Source organism: Mustela nivalis (genome assembly GCF_964662115.1).
Source record: "Mustela nivalis genome assembly, chromosome: 9".
Lineage (NCBI taxonomy): Eukaryota > Metazoa > Chordata > Mammalia > Carnivora > Mustelidae > Mustela > Mustela nivalis.
The window spans coordinates 45,007,552-45,035,445 of NC_139028.1; the positions used below are offsets into that span (position 1 = coordinate 45,007,552).

Consider the following 27,894-nt stretch of genomic DNA (forward strand, 5'->3'; position numbering starts at 1 on the left):
AGAAAGCATGTGATTTTGGCTTTGCAAATTACAGAAGCTGTGGGCCCTTCATCAAGGGCTTTCTTCCCTTGGTTCCTGCCAGCTGGGTGGGAGCAAGTACCACGACGCCTACTGAATTTTATGTATTCGGTGGAGAGGAAGGAGCCTTGAGCCTCATGACATTTCTGGACTCGTCCTCCATGACATCCGCCCGGAAGAGAAGGCAAGAAATAGGGCAAGACGCATTTTTCATTAGTGAGAGAAGTTTTATTGGGGTGGATGCAAGCCGAGCAGAATGAAAACATTGTTTCCACATTCTCTACAGACGGGCAGCCTTGGATCCCTCCTTAAAGGGAAGTCAGAATGCAGAACTTGGACGGGTGACTTGTGGAAATCGAAAACGTCCTAGCGAGAACCACCGAACCTCAGAGTTTTCAAGACTCTTGTCCTTTTCTTAAGGGTCATTTTCTAACACAGTGATCCGCTGTCATCCTTTGATCTTTGTGGAAGAGCGAGCAATCGTCCTTCCCGAATGACACAGCAGAAAAGAACCCATGTATTTTTCTTTAAAAGTTTGTGAAGATGTTTAGTCATTCAAAAGAATTTAAAGTACGCCTCGAGTACCTCTCCACAGAACTCCATGAGCCTGTAACAGTGGTGCTTTTAAAAAAGCCAACTTGTTAAAGAGGAACGGGTGGCATCAGCTTTTGTAGGGAGCACTTGTGACCCTGTGGAATTCTACAAGGCTTTTCCTCCTCTGGGGGGTGGGGGAGGGGCAGGGGAAAGCACTCACGACATGAGAAACTATATTAACTTTCAAAAACTTGAACAATCACGGATCAAACCACATGCTTTAAGTGACGAAGTGTTTTTTGCAGCTAAGAAGAGAGCCCCCAAACACAACACATTTCATTTCAAGCAGGGCGAACAAACCAAGGGTGAATTAACATCTATTATGCTCCAAAAAGGACACACTATCCTCTTTGCCAGTCCTTTTTCGGGGCTTCACATTACTTGTGAAAAATAGGGCCCCGGCCAACGACTGTCCCGAAGGGCCATTTCATCTCCGCGCCCTCATGTGAAACCCCAATCAACGCTAACTGCACAATTCAATCATCGTTCCTTTTCAAGAGGCTGTTCTGGAGATCAGGAGCATCAAATGACGGAGATCGGGAGCATCAAAACTTCAATTTCACTAATCATGGCGGGGCAACGCTGCACTTGGACTGAACTTGGGAGAGCAGCCACAAGAAGCAGCCAAGAACCGTCACTGCTTATTTGTGGGGCTGTAGTCATTTTACACAAACACTCCCCTCTCCACAGGAGGCTGAGGGGGTCTCTCCTCTCCTTTCCTGTAGAGGACTGTGTGCCTTTTCGAATCAAATCCCAGCTGCCAACAAGCTTGAGTTCTCATACCTGTGTGTTTGTTCAGCAAATATTTACAGAATGCCTATTACAGGCCAGCCACTGGTTTAGCTCACATCACGAGATCAACCACGCCCATCCTCGTAGATATTCTATTGACCCCGGACTGACAATAAGCAAAATAAACCAATATGAATACATTTTTAAAAAGTGTGCAACACTCCAACTGTGGGAGCATCTGCCCAGCCATCTCCCCATCTTGGCTCATTCTTGGAGAGGCTTGGCTTCTACAGACGAAGCACGACCATGCAGTGAGACAGCCCAGGCAGCTGGAAGTTTCTAGCGTTTTCACAGCACAATATAGGACAAAGCACTGTCCGAGTGTTAGGCTCACCGGCTCTCCATGCTGGAGAGGCAGAACAGGGTCAGTGGCAGTGGCCCTCACCCCCCCACCCCACTGTCATCCACATGCCCTCTTAACTGGCTCTTCACCCGGATTCTGAACAATGAGACCCACTCCTCAGAGGGTACAGCCCACTCAGAAGTGTGCAAACACGATTTCGCTAGGTGGACACAGAGCAGACGTTGCTGGAAGCAGCTCTCTGGGAGGCCAAAGGGGCCTCCGCTGTGCACTGGGTGGACTGGTCTCCAGCCCCTCACCGTGTGCACACCTGAGGACAGCCCCTGGAGGTGCATTTAGTGTTGTGTGCGCATCACAAGAGAGGGTCTGTGCCTTTCGGGGTTTGTCACTTCCCGGAAGTTTGCAGAAGGTCTACACTGTAAGTCTCTGCCTGTCCTGGGGGAAAAGCAAACAGGTGGCTAGGTGCTGCTCCCAGGATGATCGGTTCCAGCCTCAGCTGGTGCCTTTCTAGGAAGATGAGAGCTGGAAACGAAGTCAGTAGCCCTGGGGTACCCAGTTAGGATCCGTCGGTCCCTCTGTAGAAACCAAGGAATGACTCTTTACCCTCTGGAAAGGGAACCCTCAGAAGTCGTTCTTTAAGCCAGCCACTCCCAGGGGATGGAAGAGTTCACTTTCCTGGTAACGCTTTTCCTTGCGCCGGACTGTAGGATGGGCATCCACCTTGGCCTCTTAGCTCTACAGCAGTCATTCATGGGTAACTCCATGGCCGCCGCAGGCTTGACCTCCCCTCTCCCCTGCAGAAGGCCAGTGGAGAAGGGCCACTGGTAACGAGCAGAAGGCCAGTGGAGCTCTTCCTGTGCAAAACCACTCTGTTAGTGTTCTGTCCCAGCTTCACACCACAGGACCAGTGGCTGAAGAGCCTCTGGGAAAAACCAGAACTGGACTCTCAAGACCACCAGCTCCAGGAGACAGGAAAACAAGATGGCGTCTCCCGAGAACACAGACAGCTGCTGGGAGCTTTCTGGAAGGGCCTTTACTGTGGCTACTCCTTTGTACCTGCCTCTGCCTTTGCTGCTTTTGACTAGGCTCTAAACTCCTCAAATATGGGGAACGGCCTTATTTGTCCTGTCCAATAGTCAGGGACGAGCATGACGAGCCTGGGACATCAGGACCTTGGGGGCTCAGCGTGTTGCAACAGGGACAAGGAAGAGCAGGCAAGGACTCCAGCCCCACCAACCATGACAAAAGGGTTACATGGCACAGGACTTAGAGAATTGCTGGTTTCCTGAAAAAAAAAAAAAAAAAAAAAAAAAAAAAGGATCTATTTTACCACTTCAAAAATACAAATTAGGGGCTGTCTATAGAGGAGATGAAGCAAGATGAAGCTTTTGGGGGGAAAAGAAGTACCTCCTAGAAAAATAGCTCAGAAATCTTTCCAAATTATAAAAAGAAGCCAGTATGGGGAGCTGTGACGGAGCACTTGGACACGGTGATAGAAAAATGAAGGAAAGAGGAGTATTTAGGTTCCTGCGATTTCTAAGTCACACGAACTCAAAGGTAATAAATAGCACATAATAATTTAAAGCATGAATGCATCCTTGAGACTCGCCGTCAGCTTTCCATCTCAGACCCCATCACAGAAGTGCAACTAAAATCCACTTCAGTGAATATTCTGAAAAGAGAGTAGAATATTCTCAGAATATTCTGAGTAGCTTATGTAACTTTTGTTTTTCAAACACTAATTGGATTAAGTAAACAACTCTTCTTAGGAGCCAAATGTAAACTTTGAGGTTCCTGAGGATTACTCACTTTAGTAATGTGTTAATTTCCTAAGAATAAAAATAGGGAGATCCACAAACGGAATTTTAAAGGGTTCTGTATAAAATGTAAACATTGTTTGGACCTATCTACATGGTTAGAGCTGGGACAGGTTTTAATATACTCTGAATTGGCCTTCATGTGTATGAATTGATGCTTGGGTGTGATACAGCTGTCTGTAACATTTATTCTTTCTCCATCAATGCTAGAACATCCTTCCCAAATGGCCTCCGTTCTGACATCACAGGATTCTACATTAAAATGGATTTTTAAAAGATGTGCTTAAAATATAGATAAAATAAACCACAAAGCTGGTCTGGTTCCAAGCACACCATATGGCCAATATCATTTATAAGTTCTGACTGTAATAAGCGAAATGTCCCCCCCCTTTTTTTTTTAAAGCATTCTGTGTTCTGTTCATTTGTTTACCATCCTGTTTCGAGTCTTTTGATAACAGAGAAAGGACCTGCACAGAATCCCTTGGAAAATGGATTGAAATAACCTGTTCTGTCTGCTCAGATCTCCCCACCAGGCTCTGTGACAAGCATCCTCTCCCATACAGAAGTCACAGTTCAACGTCCTCTGGACTCTGCCTGGCTCACCACGTTTCCAGGGTGGAGTGCCATGATTTCGGTTTGCCGTGGCCGACGAGCAGTGGTGTGCACAGAGCCCTGGGGGATAGGAACCCATGCCAGCACTGTCCCCAGAGGAGGACACCACCAACAGCAAGTCTGCGGCTGGCCGGTGAGTGTTTCCTCTCGTGCAGCGGTCGTTAGGGGCACAGAGGAGGTTCCCAGTAAAGCTGTATCCTGACAGGTGTTATCATTATTTCATGTAGCAAATCCAAAAAGCCTTCCAAAGTCCTTGCTGGTACTGAGTCTTACTGCACATCTTTCCAGAAAGGGGCTTCTTTGAGGCACAAACAGGGCTCTGTGTCTTGCTCTGAATGAGCCTTCCCACCTTCCGGGTGAGGGACTCACACGTACACTTGCTGGGGCTGGCTCACCCCCATGGTGGTACTCATCGGAAGTTCATGAACCATGCTCCTACAGCGTTCTGGGGGCCGTCATTTTCCTTAGGGACTCAGTCAGGCACACTCAGAAGGACCAGCGGGGAACCTGACAGCCGATACAAATTCCATGTCGCAGAGGGCCACGGACCTCAAGGTAAAGGGGAAAAAAAATCAGCAAGAAGAATCGAGAAGTCTTTGCCGAGCATTCGTCTCTCCGTTATTTACTTTAATATCACTGGGTGAGCTCGAATCTGTAAAAACAGAAAACATTTATGACAAAAAGCAAGAACCGACAGCATGAACTACCTTTTCTTCTATCAATCCCGTGTTCTTTGCCTTACAAGGTTTTGCTTCTAAGCCACATTTCAGGGAACGGTGAAGTTAGGTCAGGGCTCCGGTTCAATCAACGAACTCTGTATCTTTTGAGAGAGATGGAAGACAACGGGCTGAGGCCCAGAAGTCCGGGGACAAAGCCAGCAGCACAGGACAAGCGTACGCAAGAAGGACAGCACGGATGGATGCCTGGGGCAGAGACTGTGAGAGCATGACCAAGAAGCAAAGACAGTCTGGAGAAAGCACACTTTCCTCTGGAGTTTTGGGGTGGCATCGATTCTTTCCCTCTGTCTCCTAGTACTAAGGCACCCCAAGAGCTCCCCCTACCTTTGAGCTCCGTCATTGGGTCCCCCGGCTCCTCTGTCGTCATCTCCATGGGCTCCGGTTTCTTGCCATCCATGACATCCATCTTGATCATGCCAAGGTTGGTCAGGAGGACCATCGGGTCGATGCCCTGGCCACTGCTTTTAATATTCTCCAGGACCTTCAGACACCTGTAGGACTTGAGCTCGCTTACGTTCTCCTCCAAGAAGAGGTTGTAGAGACTCAGGTCGTTGTACGCCTCCGACTTGAAATGCAGGACATCGAAGGTGGGCAGAATCTCATACACCCTGAGAACATCTGTCTTCTGCCGGAATGGAACGAAGAGCGTGTAGATGACCACGGGGGCCAGTAGTATGTAAACCACGAGGTTGATGAGGCTGAGCAGCTGGAAGACGCCGACGGCGATGAGCTTGCACTGAAAGCGGTCGGGGATGGTGCTGTCGTTCCTCAGGATCCCAGACTTGATGCTGCAGACAAACTCGTCGGACAGCGACGAGAGGCTGATGTAATAGCCCAGGTAGGCGCTCGCGGACAGGACAATGGTGAGTGTCAGCAACCGGCAGCTGACGTACTTGATGGTCAAGTTCCTACAGCTCCTCTTTGTCCTCAGGTACTGCTCCACAATCGGGTACTTGAAGTGGCGCTCAGAGATCTCCCACAGGCTGCAAACAGTAACAACGAAGGAATAAAAAAAAAAAAAAAAAAAAAAATGAAGCCTTCGCGAAGAGCAGATATCGAAGATGTAAACACGCAGGACAGGATCGCGCTAAAAACCTCGAACCCCTTTCCTCCCTCCCTGCTTCACCTATAACTTCGCTGGCGGATCAGGGAATATAATCAGGTCCAAGTAAGAAGACAAGCTACCAAGAACTCTCTCCCCCTTCGTGTTTTAAAGAAGGTTTGGTTAAACAGGTTCCATTTGTAAATTCTTAAAATGCCCAGCATCTGGTGAACACTCCACGTGGACCGTTCTTATTCCAGTGTTTCTAAATCTGATTTAGATCTTCTCCGGTGTGCACAATGAAATAGACCTTCCTGCCCAGGCGAGGCTGTCCCACGGACAGCTCCATGGGTGCAGGGTTCAGATTCGGCCCGCCGGCCTGGGTGGGGTCCCAGCTCTCTCGCAGAGAGCTGGAAGCCAGTGTTTTTTATTTGTGGAAGGGGGAGGCAGAAAATCAACGCAGTTAGTTGTAATGACGTTCTGAGGGTTGAGATAATGTACCCAGAGAAAACACAGTCTCTGGGATAGATAAAGTATTTTAAAAACGAGAGCTATTAATACAATTACCCTTGTTGACAACAGCAACCAGAGGAAGAATGTGAAGAGACGAGGTGCTGCCTGCTCGTTCCCCCACTTCTCTCTCTCTGGTTCTCTAAGCTCAGTGGCCCCATAATCCTCCTCGCTTCTCCACTGGCACCAGTGAGTAGCTAGTGCCATCCTGTTACCCAAGCCTTTCAGAACACGAGACGGCGGCATTCCCCTCAACAAGGGAAGGCGTCTGGATGTGAGGACAGGTGCTGGCGTGGGGAGGTGGGATGAGACTGGGGGCCAGCAAGCCTTCCTGGCTCCCACAGTGTGTCTGCAAGTGGATGACAACCCCCCCCACAACCCCATCTACTACAGTGGGAACCCTAAGCCCAGATGGGCAGGAGAAGAACTGAGACCTCATACTCCAAAGCCCCCCAAGATACTTGCTGGGGGCTGAGTTACCTTTGCCCCATGTTTTCCTGAGGGCCTGGAACTGGGCTGGTACCGTCCCTCACGTCCTGACCACACATGCTCTTTGCAGCTTGAATTGCGCGGTTGTAAACTTTGTCAAGTTCTTCCATGATGAACTTCAAATCTGAGCAAAGATGAGGGGCAGCTGTAAAACGCCAGAACAGGGAGGGCAGGTACAGGAGGATAGCCACCAGCAGCAGGATGTAGGGGAAAAACTGAAAAACAAGAGAGCCTGTCAGGGGACCCGCAGAGCCCTCACTTCTGGAACCTAAGGGTGCAAGTGCTGCACACCATTTTCTCCTTTGGAGACCAATGTGCATGCCCACACCAAGTACAGACGGAAATCAGGCTCATTCCCTTGTAACTATTTAAGTCTAAACTCACCTGCCCAGGTAAGTAACATCACTTTTTTAAAAAATCCCCCTTCAATAGAGTTTGAAATAACTGGCAACTACACTAATCACAGAAGGAAACAAAAAACCAAAATGACTTCCATGTCCTTTAGAGTAATCCCTTAATAAAACCCCAGTTAAGGAACAGGTAAATGTCACAGTGGCCTCTGCTGGTTTTGGGGGATTGTTTAATTTTCACTGCCATGGTTTTAGGAGGTCACTAATCTGAAAGCTCTCCCCCTCCCCAATCTGGGAAAATGATGTGGAAATAAATGCCAACTTCGCCCAAAACGGATGAGAAAAATCGTGGCCTGAGTGAACCAGTAATCACACCATCAAACAGGGGCATAAGCAGTTAAAATTCCAAGAATGCAGGATGGACCGTCTGTGCCGGGACAGAGCTGGGGACTGCCCAACACCCCCAGTGTGCACCTGAGCCATCTCAGGTCCAGACCAGCCAATCACCATGGACCACAGCCCTGCAGAGAGCATCTGGACATGGATGTACATGAGAAAGAAACATGGGGGGAGTCTGGAGTCCAGGAAAGCAAAGAGCACCCAGGAACCAGGGCTATCGGGAAAGCCTCAGAGCAGGCAAAGGAAGACCACGAACTACAGTTAGCATGGATCTGAATTCAAGTTCGTCTTTGCGTCCTTGGGTGCTGAGGCCACTGAGCCTCTGACTCTCAGGCTCCCGATCTATGAAACGGTCATGTAAGAGATGTACATGTAACTTAAGAGATTAAGTTAATTTGTGTCAACTGTTTAGCATGCTGCCCAGCATGTAAAATGCACAACACACCAACAGAAGGGCTACCTTGGGGACACATCATACCCTTGGTCCTCACAACCACCCTGCCAAGGCCTTTACTGATTGGCTTCCCTCCACCAAGGGGAAGAAGAAGCCCAGAATGGTTTCTGGTCACAGAGCACAAAGCCAGAGCCAGGGACAGAACAGGAAGCCGGACCTTTCTGAACCCAGAGCCGTGCCTTTTCCACAATACGCCACAGATTGTTTCACTTTTCTGGAAAACTTCTCCCCGTCTTTTGGACTGGTCTCTCCCGTCTCCTCAGAGGTTTAGTGACGGCCTCGGGAGGACACAGATCTCCCAACCCACATGTCTGGGAGCAGGCAGCAGACCCAGCACTGGGCCTCTTGCCATCAAGTCAGATGTACAGAAAAGTTGCAAAGACCGTATAGGGTGTTCTCGAATGACATGCACCTGGTGTTCCCACTGTCAACACTTCACATTTCCGTGGTCCACTTGTCAAGATGAAGAAGCCATCATTAACTCAATTTCAGACTTGCACTTGGATTTCTCCAGCAGTCCCATCATTGTCTTCTTTCTGCTCAAAGATCTGTCTGTTGATTTAGTTGTCATGTCTCCCTCGTCTCCTTGGTTCTGTGATAGTTTCTCGGGTCTTTCCTTGTTTTTCATGCAGAATAGTATTTTTTCTAAAGATTTTAAGTAATCTCTACAGCCAACATAGGACTTGAACTCACAACCCCAAGATCAAGAGTCACGCCCTCCACCGACAGCCTGCCAAGCAGCCCAAGAATAGTATCTTTAAATGTGTAAGGTAATACCTAAAAGTTCACCAAAGAAGTGGATAATTGAGTTACCACAACATCAAAAAACAAATTTATGTGTGTTTGACATATCGTCTGACACCAACTTGAAGAGGTAAAGGTCTCTGTACCAGAATCACAGATACCACTGACATCAGAGATTACTGCCTGCAGGATACGTATTTCTCGATGTTAAATTTTAGTTAGAGATGCATTAAAAAAAAAAAAAATTCAAGCTGTCACATGTTTTCCTCTCCAGGGTCACAGCCTCTCTGACACATTCCTGGAGGCCACATAGCACCAAGGTCACCTCACCAATGCTTCCACCTCCATCTGGGGTTCTGGCCTGGGATGGGCTTTCTCCAAACCACGAACCCAGTTTGCAGGGACCCACTGCACTGTGACATGCACAACAGGCTGTGATCTGGTGAACTCTGGCCATGTCACTCACAGTTGGCTGTGGTGAGAAGCTCGTATTCTACAGGGCGCCCATTTGCACCGTGTGCAATGGCATCGGTGCTATTCCCAGAATGGAGAGCCAAGCGTTTTCTTGGGGAGCTGCAGGGAGGTGGCTATTTCCAATTTGGGGCTGTGGGATACCTTTACAAGTCTCTTTTGTCTCAAAGTTATTTGAATTGCAGAATTTTTACCTCAAGCTGTTCTTCTGGATGAAAAAGTGACTGTTCACAGTCTGTGGCACTTTTTCCAATAGGCCCGTGCGGAGCAATAATTAGTACCGATGACTAGATCGGCATAGCTCACGGTAATTGAAAAAATGAGTGTTCAAAGCTATTACACATTGGGTGTTTGCTTTCTCCTCGGATACCCTGTTACCTTGATCACCTCTGCAAGGAATGCAGCTGAATAACGCCCCATTTCTTGGTTGTCTGCACAGTTAATCCTCTTGTTTTTCATCCAAAACAAAAGTGTGACTTTCAGTGACTCAGCAACAAGGTGGAATTAAAATCAATCCAATTGAAACAGGATATCCAAAAAAAACATTAAAATCCTTTTGTCCACATACAGAACATAGGAAAATTGCCAAACTTTAGGAGTGCACCTGCTGGATGGGAATGGCTTTGCTCGTGAACTCCAGCTGCTCTAAATGAGGTCTGAGACACTTGGCATCTCTCAAAGTCACGGCTGTCATGACAGCACTGAGCTCTTCCGTGACAGCAAAGCTTCTCAAAGCCCAGTAGAGCCAAACGGCAGCACAATTTCCAGTCTGTTTGCCTTCAAAGTTTCTTCCAAGTGTTGTTTCTGGAAGGGGTTGCAGTTCGGACAGCAGAACTTCCAGATGGAAGGAAGCCTGGAGGGGCTCTGGTACAACCTCCCTCTACATTCCAATCCCCCCTGCCTCGTGGAAGGTGAAGATGTGTCCACTTAGGCCCGAACAGCTCCTCCCCTGAAATGTACGTGGTCACGGCTGATGGCACTAAATGCACAAGGGTAAATTCATTCCAAATCATCTGGGCTGGGGGGAACCTGGCTGGCTCAGACAGTGGAATATACCACGCTTGATCCCGGGGTTAGGAGTCTGAGCCCCATGTGGGAATGGAGATTACTTAAAAAAATAAAATCTTAGGGCACCTGGGTGGCTCAGTGGGTTAAAGCCTCTGCCTTTGGCTCAGGTCATGATCCCAGGGTCCTGGGATCAAGCCGCGCATTGGGCTCCCTGCTCAGCGGGGAGCCTGCTTCTCTTCCTCTCTCTCTGCCTGCATCTCTGCCTACCTGTGATCTCTGTCTGTCAAATAAATAAATAAAGTCTTAAAAAAAAATCTTAAAACAAACAAAAACCCATCTGGGTTGGCAGCTGGGCCAGGCAGGAATACCAGCTAGTAATTAAATGATCAAAACATTAAAGCGACAGGCACTAAATATGTTGGTCCTTAAGTACTGAGCGATGAGAAGTTTCCTTGGGAAGGTCAAGGAAGGTTTTACAAAGAGATGACACCTGAACTAGGTCTTCAAGGACAGTGAGGCAACGAGAACATACAAGAATGCCATTCATACATTAAGACTCCACTCAAATCTCCCCTTTTTTGTCGCCCTTTGGACACACTCTTTCTGGTACATGGAATTCTCTCTCCTTTTCTGCCTAGTGAATTCCTACCCATCCAGGGCACCAAAGCTACAGGCAAGCCCAGGATGAGGACACAGTAAGAGCAGAGGCTGGAAGAACGTACTGGGTTGAAGGGTGCTCCCTCCCCGGCCAAAACATACACCCAGAACTGCAGAACGTGACCTTGTTGGGAAATAGGCCAGAGCTTGCTGGTCACCATCAGAAACAAGAAGAGAGGCACACAGTTCTCTCCCTGAGCCCCCAAGAAGGAACCCGCCATGCTGACACCTTCATTTCCAACTCCTGGCCTCCAAAAATAGGAGCGAATGAATTTGTTGTGCCAAGCCATGGAGGGGGTGGTGGTGATTTGTTACAGCGGCCGTAGGAGCTCATTTCAGGCAGAAGCAGGAACTAAATTACGAAGCCCTCGGCTTCCCACATTATAGGCGGTGGGAAGTCACCAGCGCAGAGCGTGGTGAAAACTTCCTTGAATCCTACAAGCTGTGGAGAAGGGAACCCACTGGAGAGGAGGGCGACAAGGCAGGAGGTCGCGGCGGCAGAGCGGCGGGGAGGGCTCTGCACTGGACGGAGGCAGTAGCGGTGGGGAGAGCGAGGCCAGAGCCACAGACGGCGAGAAGCAGACGCTGCAGTGCCCATGTGGAGGGGTGGATGGCAAAGGGAAGAACAGAGGCTAATTCGGGGTTTCTATTATGCAAGGGTGTGGGTAGTACCATTAGCTGAAGTGAAGAAACAAGAAGGAACGGATTCCCAGCAGAGGGGAGTGAGGTGGGAGGCGGACGGGAGATGATGAGAAATTGTGAACGTAAGACGCCCATACTCAAGAACTCACATCCTAGTGGAGAGGTGCAGTAGGCAGCTGAAAATAATGGGGGGAATCCAGCTGATCTTACGGTTCAGGACTGTGTAGCACACAGAGATGGTCCGAGCCAAGAAGCGCCCGAGCTCATCCAAGGAAAATGCGCAGCAGGGGCTGAGAGGGGCAGGGAGGGATGCGGGGTCCTGACGTTGAGGGTAGGGCGAAAAGAGAACCCCAGGGGTGCCTGGGTGGCTCCGTCATTAAGCGTCTGCCTTCAGCTCAGGTCATGATCCCAGGGTCCTGGGATGGAGCCCTGTGTCGGGCTCCCCACTTGGAGGGGAGCCTGCTTCTCCCTCTCCCTCTGCCTACTATTCTCCACTGGTGGTCACTCTCTCTCTGGCAGTCAAATAAATAAAATCTTTTTAAAAAATAAAAATACACACAGAAGAGGTCTCCTTTTGGCCTCATGTTGTTCAGACCATAACTTACTTTAAGCATAATCCCAGATTTGGGAAGTCTCAAGTGAAGGGCTACACAGAAAGGCCAGCGCGTCCGTGAGCAGCTTACAGAGGACGGAGAAGAAAGGCGGGTTCTCCTCCCTACTCTGCACTCAAGGGAAGACACCCAGGGTAGCAGGCGTCATGACTCGGGACACTGGGGGAGGGTCCTGGCACAAGGGGAGACCTAGAGAAGAGAGGACGGTAAGGCAAGCATTTACGGGTGGAAGCAGAGAGTCCTGAAGGCAGAATTAGAACCAAGCGACGAGGAAGCAAGGCCAAACGTTCCCGAAGATCTATACGAAAATCGAACAAACTGTTTGGGAAGCAGGGAGTTAGTTTCCTTCCAGAGAGTCATCTGGGAGGGCTTTAGAATTCTCCATCAGGGGTGGGCAAAGGCTCTCCTGCGAACGGCCAGACAGTAAATGTCTGTGAGCCACAGGAGCCCTGGTGCGCATGTGAGAGCAGACGAGGGAACATGTAAAGGAACGGGCATGGCCTCGCGCCAAGAAAACTATTCGTGGGCGCCTGGGTGGCTCCGTGGGTTAAAGCCTCTGCCTTCGGCTCAGGTCATGATCCCAGGGTCCTGGGATCGAGCCCCGCATCGGGCTCTCTGCTCAGCAGGGAGCCTGCTTCCCCTCCCCTCTCTGCCTGCCTCTCTGCCTACTTGTGATCTCTGTCTATCAAATAAATTAAAAAAAAAAAATAAAAAATAAAAAGAAAAACTATTCACAGAAATAGCTGATGGAGGAGCAGGGTTTGGTGGAAGCACATACGTCCGAGTCTGTCCACCCCATGCTCTGGATCCTTGCTTGTCCGAGCGTGGTCCACAGAGCACAACTGCAGGATCACCCTTGCCAGGAAGAACACAGGCCCCGCCAGACCTACCGGGCTGGAGCCTACATCTCCACAAGGTCCCAGATGACTAACGAGCACACACAATTTGTGAAACCCGGGGCCAGGTGAGTGGTACCCACCCGGAAGCCCAAGGTGACCAGCAGCATCAGCACCTTCTGGGAGACTTAAGAAAACCAGATTCCTGGCCCTCCGGATCCGGGATTTTCACACACCCCTGCCCCTCGGGGGTAATGCTAAGGTATGGAAACCTATGGTCTGCGAGTCTCCGTGGATCCCTCCAAACTAAGTTTCACTAAATCCACTTAAATAAAGATTTGTCCGTTCTATTAATTTTATTTTCTTATTCTGCAGCTTTTTTGTTTCAGTCAAAACCTTGATTTCCTGTTTCAGAAAAGAAAAAGCTTGCCTAGCCGCTGCCTACGTTAAGCTCTTGAAACAAAGAACAGAATGCTAAAAGGAAAAAAAAAAAAAAAAGCCCATTATCAAAGAGTCCTTGAGCACCACCTGCTGGTCCCCCTGATGACTACACACACATTTCTATAAAAGCCGTTCCTTGGAGCTACTGGAAGCTGGAGTGAGTGGAGGAGGAAGAGAAAGGGAAGGGTGAAGTAGCAGCTTGGGGGGAATCACGGTATTCCTTATACTGGGTCCACAAACTCCACATGGATGTACACTTAAATATTTCAGTTTGTAATTTCTTTGGGGGGAGTTTGGGCTCCATGGGGGTAGGTCTTGTGTCGGCCCTGACTTGAGGACTGTTCCCATAAACCCTGGGCCTCCAGGGCCCTCCCCCTGGCCTTGGGCGGCTCCCAGAGAATGAAGCCTGAGCAGGCCCTAGAAGCTGCTTCATTTCCCCACTTCCCCCCAGCAACAGACGTGTACTGAGCCCCTGCCACAGGCGGTGCCCTGTCCCAGGCGCCTGCCGCCGCCGCATGAGACTTGGGAACCTGTGTTAGTTAGCAAAATTCAGTAGAATTCGGACAAGTATGTGCTACTTCCCATGGTTGTTCCGGGAACAGCACAGGCTGCTCTGGGAACGCACAGCAGAGACCAGAGTGCGGGGCAGCTCACGTTCTGCTCAGCCAGCGCCCCGTTTTCGGGATCTGCCTACCTGGAGGCAAGTAATGCAGATTGCTGTCCATGCAGTGGCCTCAGGGCCTTAGTCCTGGAGGCTTCGTGTTGACCCCGCCAGGCCCTGGAAGTGACTGGACTTGGGAACAACTCTCAGTCTGGAGGTTCAGAGGAAGCTTCCAGGCAGACAGAGTAACACATTAGGAGGTGGATGGATTAGAGGTGGGGGAGCTTCTGGGGGTTGGATCTGGAGCTCCGGAAGGGCGCGGGTTGCCAATGAAGACCCGGGTGCTGATGGCAGAGGAGAGGAAGCCGAGACAGATGTCAGGTGAGATGATCCAGGGAAGGGGGCAGCATGACAATGGAAGGGGCCTAGGATAGAGGCCTGGAAGAGCCCCAACTTCTCAGTGATGGGCAAAGGAGAAGCAGTCTGCCAAGGAGACCCTGCCCCAAGAGTCCGGAGCATTTCTGCAGAATGAGGGCATGGTCCGCTGAGAGCAGTCAGGTGGGATAAGCCCCAGGAGGCAGGCATTTACGTGGCATCACAGGGCTGCTGGGGACGTGGGGAGAGCGCTCTAGATGACAGATGTGCCAAAATGAACTCGGAGTGAGGCGGCCATGGGAGTGGAGGACACGAGGAAAGGGGGGTAAGCCCTTGGGGAGCAGACAGAGGGTGGTGCGCCACAGGCATCATCTGAGAGGACAGAGCTCCCGTGGGATTCAAAGGTCTGTGGGCCACCTCCGGAGCTGTGAACGACTGAGACTGACTGGGCGCATGACATCGAGGGAGGTGGGGATGACACAGCCAGATGCCCAGAACAGCTGGGAGGTGGGCTTCTGTGTAAAGGAAGCCCAGCTAGGGTAAGGAGTGAAGCCGTGCAGAGAAGACACACACCTTCGTGCCTGTCCCAAATCAAGAGCCCCCCTCTGCACCACTCTGCTGCCAGAAAATCCTTTCTGTGTGGAGCTGAGGCTCACCAGGTGAGCCTGGGGGCAGCGTGCAGACTTCTGAAGCCACACTCAGCAATCAAGAGTCCACTGAATGCAGAGAGGCCTAAAGAAAACCACCGGGAAGAACTCTGGAAACTTGGGGTGGAATCCAACAGCCCTACGTCCGGGTGTATGCTTGTAAGACTGGTGGGCAGGGGCTTGCGCAGATACCCGTCCACTCATGTCTGTGCAGCATTCCCGGCAAGAGCTGGGAGGCAGAAGCCGCCCAGGGGCCCCTGGGGGGGCGGGGAGGCGGGGACACACAAGACGTGGTCGACCCACGTGATGGAGTCTGACTCAGCCTTAGAAAGGGAGGGAGTTCTGGTGACGCGACAACGTGAGAAGGGTCGTGAAAACGTTATGCAGAGTGAGATAAGCCAGACGTCAAAGGACACATCTCCTACGACTGCAGCTACAGGAGGGGCCCGGAAGAGCAGACAGCGGACAGCAGGACGGTGGGGGCTGGGAGTTTCAGTTTGGGAAGGCGAGAAGAGTCAGACCGATCTTGGCAATGGGCGTACTTCACGCCACAGAGATGCACACCTGAGAATGGCTAGGAAGGTAAATTTCATGCGGTGTGTACTCTGGAAGAGGAAATCAGCGTGGAAACAAAGCAGCTAGAATCGCGCAGTCTGGACCGGCCAATACCACCACATGGATGTGCACATCTGCCCTCGGTTTTGGCTCTCCTCCCGCCTGGCTGCAGCCCTAGCTTCTGCGACAACCTGCATCAGTCCCCAGGGCTGCTCTGACCAGGGCCCGCACGCCAGGCAGATTAAACAATGCTTTCCCTCTGAGTTCGGGTGGCTGCATGTCTTAAATCAAGATGTGGGCAGGTCCGGGTTCCCGCCAGTGCCGCAAGCAGAGGACCCTTTTGGCCTCGTGCACGGTGTGGCCCAGATGTTTTGCTTGAGCCTCTGTGTCACATGCCGTCTTGTCCCCAGCATCTCAGATCTCCTCCCTCTGTGTCTGCAAACAGATTTCTCTCTGTTATGACGGCACCAGTCACAGAGGACAGTCACCTGTCCCAACTGTGGGAGGACCTCACCTTAACTAATTCCACTTGCAAGAATCCTGTTCCCACAAAAGGTCCCATTTGAGGGATACAGGTGTTAGGACATCAATACATCTTTTAAGGGATATAATTCAACACACAACACCACCCAAATGAAGATGTGGAATTCTTGGACATTGGCTATTTTTTTTATCGACTCCTGAAATTACACGTGAAAACCTGGACAAGGATTTGAGGCTCTGGATGAAGTTAGCTGCCTCTGGAGAAGATTTATTTCTGCTGCTGGCTGGTGGACAGACTAGAGGCATTGATGATCCTCCTAGCTCCTCATCCCATCAGTACTGAAATGGTTCAAATCAGGACTCTAGTCCCCATGAGAGCTGGTCTAATTCAAGATCATCCCTTACTCCCCAGGTACGGACTTTGGAGCCTGAGGCGTTGGTCCAGGGTCCTTCCAACGTGGCTGGTCCCACCTCTAATTTCTGCCCCCAGCCCTGTGAATCTGGAAAGATCTCTCTGCCAAACTTCCATCCAAATAAGCTGGAATATCACCACCAGAAGGAGAGCTGCTCAGCCTCTCACTGGCACTGGAGACAGAAGGCTTGGCTGCCCCCACTGCTATACATGGTTTCTGCCTTTCTACTGCAGGGGCAGGGGACAGCCGGGGACGCGACTCTAGTCTTAGAGCTGGCAACTAGTCCTGAGTCCCCGGCTTGCTCTCTCCAGGTGCCCTTCACCTTACACTGCAGCAAAATCCTTGAGTTTCTTCCTGCTCTAAAAGTTTCACTCTCTACCTCCCCTGCCAGCACTTACACCAGACAAGCCAGATTATACATTCTTCTGTGGCTCCATTAATGCCCAGCCCAGTGACAAATTACAACTTCCCTTCTCCCAAGAGCATCACAACAAAGGGACCTAAGCCATAACTGCATGGATTTCGACTTGCTAACAAGGGTGTTCAGCTTCTGGAACTATGCCCATTCATGTCGTTATTGGTTGGCCTGGCTACTACACATGCAAAGTTGACGGGGACCCAATGGATGCCAAGGCTAAAAGTCAAGGAGAAAAGCCCAAGCCCAGAGAAGAAAGAAGTCATTGTCGGGCATCACTGTGCCTGAGAGCATGCAAGAAATAAACAGGGGAAGAGGCCTGAGTCATAGTAAAAGACTTAAACTGCTCATTTTTAGAAAGAAGGATGCTGTGTGTTCAACAATAGGTCAAGGCTGGAGAGAGTCAAACGTCAGCCTTTGGCTTTTCATAAAGTAAAACAGCATGCTTTCCTCAATGGAGGAGAAGAGCAGAAGAAACACACATCTTCTATTTGTTTTCACAATGGACAAAAGACCAGCGATTGAAAATAATGACAGGCAGACGCACGATACTACTTCTGTATGCACAGAGAAGACCTAATGCAGCCACTCCCTTACACAGAGAATGTTCTCCTGCACAAACCCACAGACTCTGGCTCAAGTTCCTCATGGCCCATCCTCCATGCACCCGTCTCCCCATCTCCACCGCTCCCCCAACACGGAGCTCCTAACTGTCTGTACCTCTTCTCTGCAGGATGCCGGTGTCTCCCATGTAGTGCGCCTCCCTGTCCTTGCAGTATCTGGACCCATGAGAGACAGAGCAATCCATCCCGAAGGCTGTGTTGCAGCCAACACCTCCGGAGGGAGTCCTCACCAGGCTTCCCGACGTTCCAGCAGAACACACTGGCTGTACATCAGCCCTTACTTTTGCCAGGAGACCCTGTTAGCAGTGAAAAGGCACCCAAACAGGTGCGAGTGCTAGCTCTGCCCCGCCTAACACTGCCCACCCAGGCTCCACTGGGAGCCTACTCTGCATCAGACACCACTGGGCAGTAAGGATAGAAAGGGGACTAAGACATAAAAGGTGTCCCCGGGACAGAGCTAAAATCCAAAGAGTGCCCCTATGTCCTCAGCTGCTAGCGAGGGTGCTGGACCAGGTCATCTCCGAGGTCTCTCTTGACTTGAACGCACTCTAGCTGTCTGATCCGTGGGATGGAGCTACGGGCTGGCCCCAGTCTGTGTGTGGCCGTGGACAAGCGTGGCCTCTCGGGCCCCGTTCCCACATCCACAGAGCAAACAGGTGAGACTCCCACGTATCCACAGTTACCTTATGCAGCCACAGCGGAAGGCGTCCGGAATCACCTTGCAGGGAGCCCTGCTGAACAGCAGCCCAGCAGTAGGAATCCACAAAGGCAGCCTGCCGCCAGGAGAAGGAGCTTGGGGAGAAACAGCTTATCTGGGTACCTGAGAAGCAAAAACAGATGGTGCCAAATAAACGTGAGTGCAGGGTCTGGACCCGCCCCTCCAGCCCCAGGCCTCCCTCCCGTGTTAGTGGAGTCATGCGGCGCCATGCCAGGCAAAGGTCACAATGAAAACCCAGTGCCAAGGTTCGCACTTGGGCTGAGTATCTGAGAGATTTTCGGCCAACACAGGTGGTGAGGGCAGCTTGGGCTCTGCTGGGGAAGGCTCTGGAAAGAAGTGAAACCACCATATAAAAGAGAAAAAATGGCCGGGAAAAGAGCCAGGGCCCAAAGCGTTACAGGGAGACAGGTACAGGACTGCTTGAATGCAGGTGAGGACTGAGAGGACTGAGAGGACTGAGAGGAGTGAGGGCAGCTTGGGCTCTGCTGGGGAAGGCTCTGGAAAGAAGTGAAACCACCATATAAAAGAGAAAAAATGGCCGGGAAAAGAGCCAGGGCCCAAAGCGTTACAGGGAGACAGGTACAGGACTGCTTGAATGCAGGTGAGGACTGAGAGGAGAGAGGGGTGATGGGGCAGGGGGAGCGGGAGGAGGAGGAGGAGGGTCGGTCAGAAAATGGGACTAGCGGAGGAGTCCTTCAGAACACAGAAGTCAGGGCTTCCCGCCTGACGAAGGGAAGGCCAGAGGAAAGTCTGGTGATGGGCCACTGGAGGGCAAATCAGCAGTTTTCTGTCTCCTCCAAGGCAAACAGCGGCACAGGCGAAAGCACAGCCAGAGTGGGAGTGTGCAGCCCCGCAGACAGGGGATGGGTGCGGGGTGGGCGGAGGGAGATGTGGCGGAGCAGGTGCACACGGCAGGTGCAGGGACCCGCGACTCAGGCCCAGAGCAGCTGCACCACCTTCCACTCCCCGCATGGACAGAGAGATGCCACGTGCTTGGGCTCTGCGGCTGGTTCTATTCAAACCCAGTCCTGCCAATCACAGCTGGGTGGCCTCGGGTCACTTCACCTTCCCAAGCCACGGCTCTCCAAACGGACGCTGGCCTTGATGCCTGCGTTCTCCGTAGGCAGCCTGGTTCCCAGGAGTTGCTCAGTAAGCATTAGTTCTTCTGTACGAAATAACTAGCAAGTGCTGTTACTGCTTGAAAAGTAGGGGGCTGCCCACCCGAGACACAGGGGAAAGGGACGGTAGGAAGGCACCTGGGTGGACTTCCCTTGTCTCTGGGACAGAAAAACACCCAAAGAGTCACCTCCCTCTGTGGACGGGGAGGACTTTATACTTGTGGCAGGAGAGGGCAGTAAGTGGGGGAGGGGCGCTGTTGTCTAGGGAGCAGAGTCTGATGGTGGAGGAGGTACAATGGACCCAGAGCAGTCCCCTTCATCGGGGACTTCTGTGCCCGGAGACATTAAGAAAGGACTTCTTAGGGGGCGTTTGGGTGGCTCAGTTGTTCAGTGTCTGCTTTCAGCTCAGTTCATGATCCTGGTCCTGGGATTGAGCCCCATATCCAGCTGGCTCCCTGCTCTGTGGGAAGCCTGCTTTCTCCTCTCCCACTCCCCCTGCTCGTGTTCCCTCTCTGTCAAATAAATAAATAAAATATTTAAAAAAGAAAGGAAAAGAAAAGACTTCTTGGCAAGCGCCCTTAGGGGAGATGGCTGTGAAAACTCACACACTATTCGAAAGTGTCTGACAATTGGGTACGTTCTTGCCAGCCTGGAATGGCTTAGACATGAGTTGGGGGTAGGTCCTGGATTTCCATATCCCATTGAACTTGAGTTCTTGCATTCTATAAAAATAGACTAGCCAGAACAGCGCAGAGCCATGGGGCTGACTTCACAAAGCTCTTGTGTTAGCATGACTTTGCTAAATGCTGCCCACGCAGTCCTACTCACCAAGGCTGACCGAGCCCAATGGCAGACACACGGGAGGCAGCCCCAGGGTTATAAATGGATGGGCAGCTGGCCCAGAGAAGAGTGTCCAAATGCTTGCTCATGAAAATGGGCCGTGCTGGCAGGAGTTCAGGAAGATCTGTCCGCCCCGTGTATCCATGAGGTACAGTCCTCACCATGCGCATAGCCAACACGTCGTAACATTCTTTCTACAGGAGAGTGTGCAGCAAGTCCTGTCTTGAGACTTCCCAAACCTATCCCTATGTGCTGGCAGAAAACGGCAAAGCATAAATAACTGAACTGTTTATACCAAAGCTTTTGCAAAAGAGGAAGAAAGAAAACATAACTGAGTCTATAGAGAGACAGAAATTACGGCGGCGCTGAGCTCAAAAGTAAATGCTCTTCGTCTGCAACGGAAGGTCAGAAGAAAAGATGACAGACAGCCAATATTCACGGGACACTAAGCAGCCCTTAACTCACTGCCTCACACTGAATCAGAGAGGGAGGGAACACGATGCCTTCTCTTCCTTTCGCTCTCAATGAAACCGAAGCTCAAAGTCACCCCTACCGGAGCTAGTGACTGGTGATGGCAGAATTTTAATCCCTCAGTCTCTTAACGCCCTCCCCTCTGGGCCAGTTGCTCCAGCGAGGGCACGCTGGAGAGGTCCCGGACCCAGCATCTGCAGGAAAGGAGGTGGTTTGGGAAAGGGGTCCCTCCAAGTGAGCACGAGGGGCAGAACTTTCTGGGAAGACTCAAGGACAAATGCAGGAAAGGAAACAGATCAAGCCCTGAGGGGTATTTCTGGGCCAGCTGTCAGAAACAAAGGAAGCCCAGAGCCAGGCAGCAGCTGGAGCCAAACTGATGGGAGTAACTGGAAAGGCAGAACAAGAGGGCCTGGGCTGGCAGGTCCTGCACCTCTGCCTGGTCCCGGGCAGCAGACCAGCCTGGCTTCCAGGCACACACCTGCCAAGTGCTCAGCAGCCGCCGGAGCCTAGGATGCCGGGGACCTGGAGTGTCCTGACTCATCTCTCCAGACGTACTTCCACCACCTTCATCCCACTGAGTCTTCAAAATCATACACAGGCACCTAAGTATGGTGCTTTGTCTATTTTCCTACTGTGTCTAGTACAGAAAGCTTCTGGGTCCAAAAGAAAAAATAAAAAAGGGCACTGAACCAAATTAATTCACCAGGTCTCTGTTTTCCACACCCAAGACTGTTTCTTTCTTTATTTTTTTAAGAGAGGAAGGTGGGGTGGGAGGAGCAGAGGGAGAGGGAGAGAGAGAGCACCCAAGCAGGCCCCATGCCCGGTGAAGAGCCTGATGTGGGTCTGGAGCTCATGACCCCGAGACCAAAATCCAGAGTCGGATGCTTAACCAACTGAGCCACCCAGGCACCCCCCAAACCCAGCTTTTTAAAAAGAACCCCCCAAGGCAATAATTAGCCAAGACGGGCCATAATCAAGTGTTATCTCGTCAATGAGTTCTGAGATCTGAGCCCCAGTGAGTTCTGAGCCCCAGTGAGTTCTGAGCCCCAAGGCACTACCCATCCCTGCTAGAAAGAGCAGGTTTTCCCCTTCAGGGCCCAACAAATTAGACAGAGGCCCCATCAGTGCACAACACCCTCCCTAAATGTACAGGGAGAAGAGCTCATACCTAGCAACCTCTGGTCCAGGACGGGTGACCACAACACGGCACAGTCAAAGGGAACCCACAACCAAGTTGGCAAGCCTCACACGGAACCTACGTGGCTGCTTTCATTCATTCAAGCGCTGATGGCTTAAAGAACAGAACAGAAAATGGGTTGCTAAGTGCAGAAGCAGAAGGAGAAAAGGAAGTTGGATGCAGACTTCCTTTTCTCCCATAGAACCATGGAGCCAGATTACACCCAGAAGAAAAGACTGGAGAACTAAGCAGCAGGCTGAGTGGTTCCTCTCCTGTGGTTGAGAACCCAGAAAGTACACCACAGGAATGAAGGGCTGTATAAAGCTGGTGTAAAATCTGACGACTGTCCAGTGAATAACATTCCCATGACCTGGGTACCAGGGCAAAAAGGCACGAAAAGAACTCAATGTTCCAAGAAAGATGCAAAGTAGGACTCCATATACCTACCTGTTATTTTCTTTTAAAACTCGTGACAGCTGGGGCACCTGGGTGGCTCAGTGGGTTAAAGCCTCTGCCTTTGGCTCAGGTCATGATCCCAGGGTCCTGGGATCGAGCCTCACATCGGGGTCTCTGCTCTGTAGGGAGCCTGCTTCCCCCTCTCTCTCTGCCTGCCTCTCTGCCTACCCTGTGATCTCTGTCTGTCAAATAAATAAATAAAATCTTAAAAAAAAAAAAAAAACTTTCTTTAAAAAAAAAACAAAAACTTGTGACATCTGAGATTAACTCAAATACGCAGAATATTACAGAAAATAATAGGAGCGTATGTGAAATGGTGAGTGCTGTGAAATGTGTAAGCCTGACAATTCACAGACCTGTACCCCTGGGGCAAATAATACATTATATGTTAATAAAAATCTAAAAAGAAAATAAAAAATAATAGGCACCCAGGAATTTAAAGCAATATGAACATTTTGCTGTATTTAACCATTTTCTTAAATTAAGCCTTTTATTTTGATTTTTTTCCCACCTACAGAGAAATTACAGGAATATTCCAATGATGTTCATCCATTGAAAGGAAGGAAATCCTGTCATTTGAAACATGGATGGACCTTGAGGGCATTCTGGTAAGTGACAAGTCGCACAGAGAAAGGCAAATACTGTATGATCTTGCTTAGATGTTTTATCCAGTAAAACCAAACTCCTAGAAACAGTCTGGTAGTTGCCAGAGGGGGAAGGTGGGGGTGAGGTACAGGAAACGGATGCAGGTGGTCGAAGGGTACAAACTTCCGGCTGTACGATAAGTTCTGGGGATGTAATATACAGCGTAGTGATCATAGTTAAAACTACAAAAGCTGCTGCTAAGCAAATCTTTTTTTTTTTTTTAAAGATTTTATTTATTTATTTGATAGAGATCACAAGTAGGCAGAGAGGCAGGCAGAGAGAGAGAAAGGGAAGCAGGCTCCCTGCTGAGCAGATAGCCTAATGCGGGGCTCGATCCCAGGACTCTGGGATCATGACCTGAGCCCAAGGCAGAGGCTTTAACCCACTAAGCCACCCAGGTGCCCCTGCTAAGCAAATCTTAAAAGTTCTCATCACAAGGGCGCCTGGGTGGCTCAGTGGATTAAGACTCTGCTTTCAGTTCAGGTCATGATCTCAGAGTCCTGGGATCGAGCCCCACATTGGGCTCTCTGCTCAGCAGGAAGCCTGTTTCTCTGTCTCTCTGCCTGCCTCTCTGCCCACTTGGGGTCTCTGTCAAATTAAAAAAAAAAAAAAAAATCTTAAAAAAAAAGTTCTCATCACAAGAAAAAAGACCACATGAGGTCTGAGTAATAACTAAACTTACTGCAGTAATTATTTTGCAATACATACATCTGTCAAATCATTATGTAGCATATTTTCAATTTATGCAATGTTATAGGGTAGGTGTAGCTCAGTACAACCGGAAAAATGCCATAACATTTATAAACACCATAAAATACGGTATCAGCATGAAAAAAGAACATTACAGTGAAATCACAAATAGTCACCCACTGTCAACATTCTGCCACATGTCCTCTCTAGACATGTGTACTTAATACATACATTTCTTTTTCTTCCTAAACCACCTGACAGTAGTTGCAATGGTTATGACCCTTTTTCTCAGAAATGTGTATTTTCTAAGAACAAAACATTCCTTTATGACCAGCCCATTATTGATGATTTTTTTTTAGAAGATGCAATACTGGGGTACCTGGTGGCTCAGTCGGTTAAGCATTTGCCTTCGGCTCAGGTCATGATCCTGGGGTCCTGGAATGGAGCCACAGGTTGAAGCCACTGCTTCTCCCTCTCCCTGCCACTCCCCCTGCTTGGGTGCTCACTCTTTCTCTGTCAAAAAATAAGCAAAACCTTTAAAGATGCAATACCGCTAACAGTATTCAGATCTTCCCAAGTCCCCTTTAGAGCAATCCTCTCCCCTCCAATCGGGCCCCAATCTTGCACCAGATGCCACATGTCTTCAGCCACCTTATCACCTTCTCCTGGAAGGGTTCCACAGCCTTTCTCTGTCATATGCAGCCGTAATGGGGGTGAAGGGCACAGGCCCTCTGCTCTGTGGGAGGCCCCCCGATTTCTGTCCATCTGATCATCTGTCCATGCTCTGACCAATATCTGCATTACAGGCAGGATGCCCCCAGGAGGGTGCGGGTCCTTGGCAGGACTCCCTAGGAGGCACCTGGCATCGGTCTCCTCCAGGGCCAGTGACGTCACATAGGACGGCTACATGCTCAAGCTAACGTCAGGGCTCTTTGTCCCTGAGACAGACTTTGTCTATGTGGAGATCCCAGACTGTGCAAGTCTTTGGTTGCCCAGCAGGCTTGCACCTGGTGATGAGTCAGGCACTTCCACAGGGGTTGCACAGTGAAGGTTTTCCAACTTCATCCTTCCCTCTGTGTGTTGGTCAGCATTGTACTGGAGAGAGGAACTTCCCCCTCCCCCATTTCTAACCAGCTTCCGTGCCCTTTAACATGTGTCCCGTGGTTCCTGGGCACCCTGCACTTTGTGGCACAGATTTCTGGGTTCTTCTTGTACTTTCCCTGCCCCAGCCCTGCCACTGGTCCTGTCTTCAGGGAGCCCTTGGTTCCTTTTAGTAGGTAAAACAATTCCTAACCAGGATATGGATACAAGATGTGTTCACTGCTACTGGGGTGTCACTGCTCCTTGCTGCCTGCAACAGATGCAGCGAGGAAACCAGTGTGTGTGTGTGTGTGTGTGTGTGAGAGAGAGAGAGAGAGAGAGAGTGTGTGTGTATGTGTGAGAGAGAGAGAGAGAGAGTGTGTGTGTGTGTGAGAGAGAGAGAGAAAAAGAGAGAGACAGAGTGTGTGTGTGTGTGTTTATTCTAATTCCAATATACACCCCTGGCCTCCCCCAGTCCATATTTGCATCTTCTATCTTTTACAGTGAGACTCCTAGATCCCAAATAGACCAACAGAGTTACCCATTTTCTCAATCTGAAAATGCACACAAACAATTTCAGAATTTTTAAAGCCAATGCACCTTCTGATGTTCATTTTAAAAGGCTTCCTCCGGATGCCATGTCAATAGTTGCCCATCCAGGGTCAAGAACAGAAGCAGACACCAGTCAGGAGTCTGGCACAACAGCACAGCGGAGACACGGTCTGCAAAAGCAAGCCTCTTCTACTATTGCCTCTCGGGGCGGCGTGAGCCCAAAGGCACAGGGTGTGCGAAAGGAAGAGAAATGCAAAAGGCCAGACGGAAGGCAGAGAAAGAAACAAACACAAACATCTCTGCTATCTTGCCACTGCTGTGTTAAAAAGAACAGGAAACTCACACAACATCTGTACCTAGAGCACTAACCAAACAGCAACGATCCCGATAAAAACACGGGCATGATGACGGGGGCTGCTGAGTTAGCGCAACAAGACTAAAAAGCAAAACGCATGAAAGCCAGAGGGAACTGTGTGACGGCACTTCTAAAACACGGCGCGTGGCCGGGGAGCCCAGAGGAAGAGCCTGGGGCGAGTGGGCACCATGGACACGCCGAGACGGAAGAACAGAGGTGACCCCCCTTTCCGCTGGCATGCCCCTGGGTGCTGAGCACATGCAAGCTACTTCCCATCACAGAATCGCCTGCAAAAGGAGGGCAGGAGTCATTTATTAAACACTACGATTAAGTAGGAATTAGAAGCTCTCCCATAACAAGAGCATACACACTCTAACCAAGTTATCATTTGGTTCCATTCGTCTGAGGCAGAAATGAGGCTCCGAGTAACTTCCAAAGTCAGACAGCGGGTACTCGGTACAGGTGCGACACAATCCCAAGTGTGCGGGCCCCACTCACACAGGGTGGAGGGGAGAAGGACAGGTGCGCAATGCCAGGCCAGCCAAAGACACAAGAAGCAGCAGGAAAGGGCCAGGCTCCGTGTCCCCAGCAGCCTGGGCCTGAGCTCTGAGTTCATGAGAAAGCGTCACCAAAAACCACAGGGCCAACAAACAGCCCCCCGGTGGCCAACGGCTGGTGAGTGAAGACCTACCCCAAGCACCTAATGCGGTTTTGTGCGGAGTAGGAAGACTGCTGGAGAGGTGCAGAAGAGGAAGCCACGGGCACAGACTTCGCTCAGCAGGAGTGGAGGCTGGGGGCATGGAAGGGAAGCGCCAGAGCAGAGACTGTACCACCACAAAGGCCACAGCGGCAACCGGACATGTGAGAGCCGGGATTAAGTTCTGGTGGCAAAGCCAGACTTGCCACACCTCTGCCAGAGGAAAGGTGGTCTTGATTTATGCACTGTTAGAGGATGCGGCGCGGAAAAACGAGACGTCCTTTCAAAATGAACACGAGAAATGGATGCTGCCCCAAAAAGGAGGTCGGGGGTCTGAGGTCAGCTTAAGAAAAATGCCAAAAGATACAGAGACACGTGTGCCTTTGTCACATCCTGTGTTACTTTCTTCAGTGTGCCTGGAAACATCTGAATGGCACCTGTACTGGCTGGTTTACTTCTCGGTCTTATCTTCTCCAGCCCTAGAACACCTTTGCCCCCAAAGCCGGCCGTGGATCACTGAGATCTTAGATTTGATGGGGCCACAGCCTGAGACTCGACCCAATGTTAAGTCCCTCTGCCACCTCCTCACCCTCCGTGACGGCTTTGAAAAGGTAGCTTTTGGGGTTCTGGCAACAAAGGAACCTACTGTGAGAAGGCCTTCGGTGTCTCAATCCGGGAATATATCCGAGATTGGTGACTCCAATAAAATGAAAAGAACTTGGAATGACCGTTACTATTCTTTAGATAACTGGTCATGAGACTTCTTTGCAAATACAAAGACATTCTAAGTAGACCAACCCGGGTTTCAGGGCGAATGCTCTTTCCTCAAGAAACCCTAGAAAAGAAGAGACATTCAAGTTCCTCCGAGCTGGGTATTTAATGGCACAGGGCCTTTGTGGGAGCAGCACAGCAGAGAGAGCCATGGACCCCCACCCTCCCCAAGTGCTCTGTTCATCCTGCATCTGTTCCAGGGCAACAGCACGAATGTTCTCCCTAAGGTACTCAGAATTCGTCGGTGAGCAAGGACTCACTGGGCATGACTATGTCCATGGTGATATGTGGGACATGGGGGATTCTAAGGTAAAAAAGACAAGGTCCCTGTCCTCGAAGCGCTTACAGCCCAGTGGAGGAGGCCAAGACAATGACACTAATGACTCAGAGACAGAGCAGACTGCATACAGGTAATGGCTAGGCTATGGCAGTTGTTCCCATTTGAAGGGAGGACGATCCAGGCTGGGGAACCAGTACAAGCAGATACTGGAGTCTTTCGGTGCCCAGCTCATTATGAAAGGGAGCAGACCACTGTCCCTGGAACACAGAGCCCAGCCGGCATCAGGGAAAGGACGTCCTTGCAGACTTGATTCTGTGGTGCTGGCAGGAAGGGCTGGGTGGGGGGTGGGGGGGTGGGGGAGCTGTGTTTTAATGTCCTTGGGGCTGTCCTCTGCACAGAGTGGTCCT

The 27,894-nt window shown here is 50.5% G+C and overlaps 1 protein-coding gene across 5 annotated transcripts in view; it reads right to left on the reverse strand.

Moving 5' to 3' along the window:
- Nucleotides 1-224: 224 nt before the first annotated feature.
- PANX1 (pannexin 1) overlaps nucleotides 225-27,894 on the reverse strand; it is a 45,130-nt gene continuing 17,460 nt past the window's right edge. Inside the window, exons 2-6 of one of the 5 annotated variants that reach the window (XR_014299020.1) lie at nucleotides 18,321-18,457; nucleotides 6,904-7,127; nucleotides 5,196-5,854; nucleotides 4,126-4,786; nucleotides 225-2,990 (exon numbers count right to left, since the gene is read on the reverse strand). Coding sequence is in view for 2 of the 5 variants with exons in the window: in XM_082684117.1 (XP_082540243.1) it covers nucleotides 4,707-4,786; nucleotides 5,196-5,854; nucleotides 6,904-7,127; nucleotides 18,321-18,457 (1,100 nt within the window). In the remaining 3 variants the exon portion in view is untranslated. Of the gene's footprint in view, nucleotides 2,991-3,427; nucleotides 4,787-5,195; nucleotides 5,855-6,903; nucleotides 7,128-18,320; nucleotides 18,458-27,894 lie in introns of those variants that run through there. The other 4 variants (XR_014299021.1, XR_014299022.1, XM_082684117.1 and 1 more) reach the window with 4 other exon arrangements.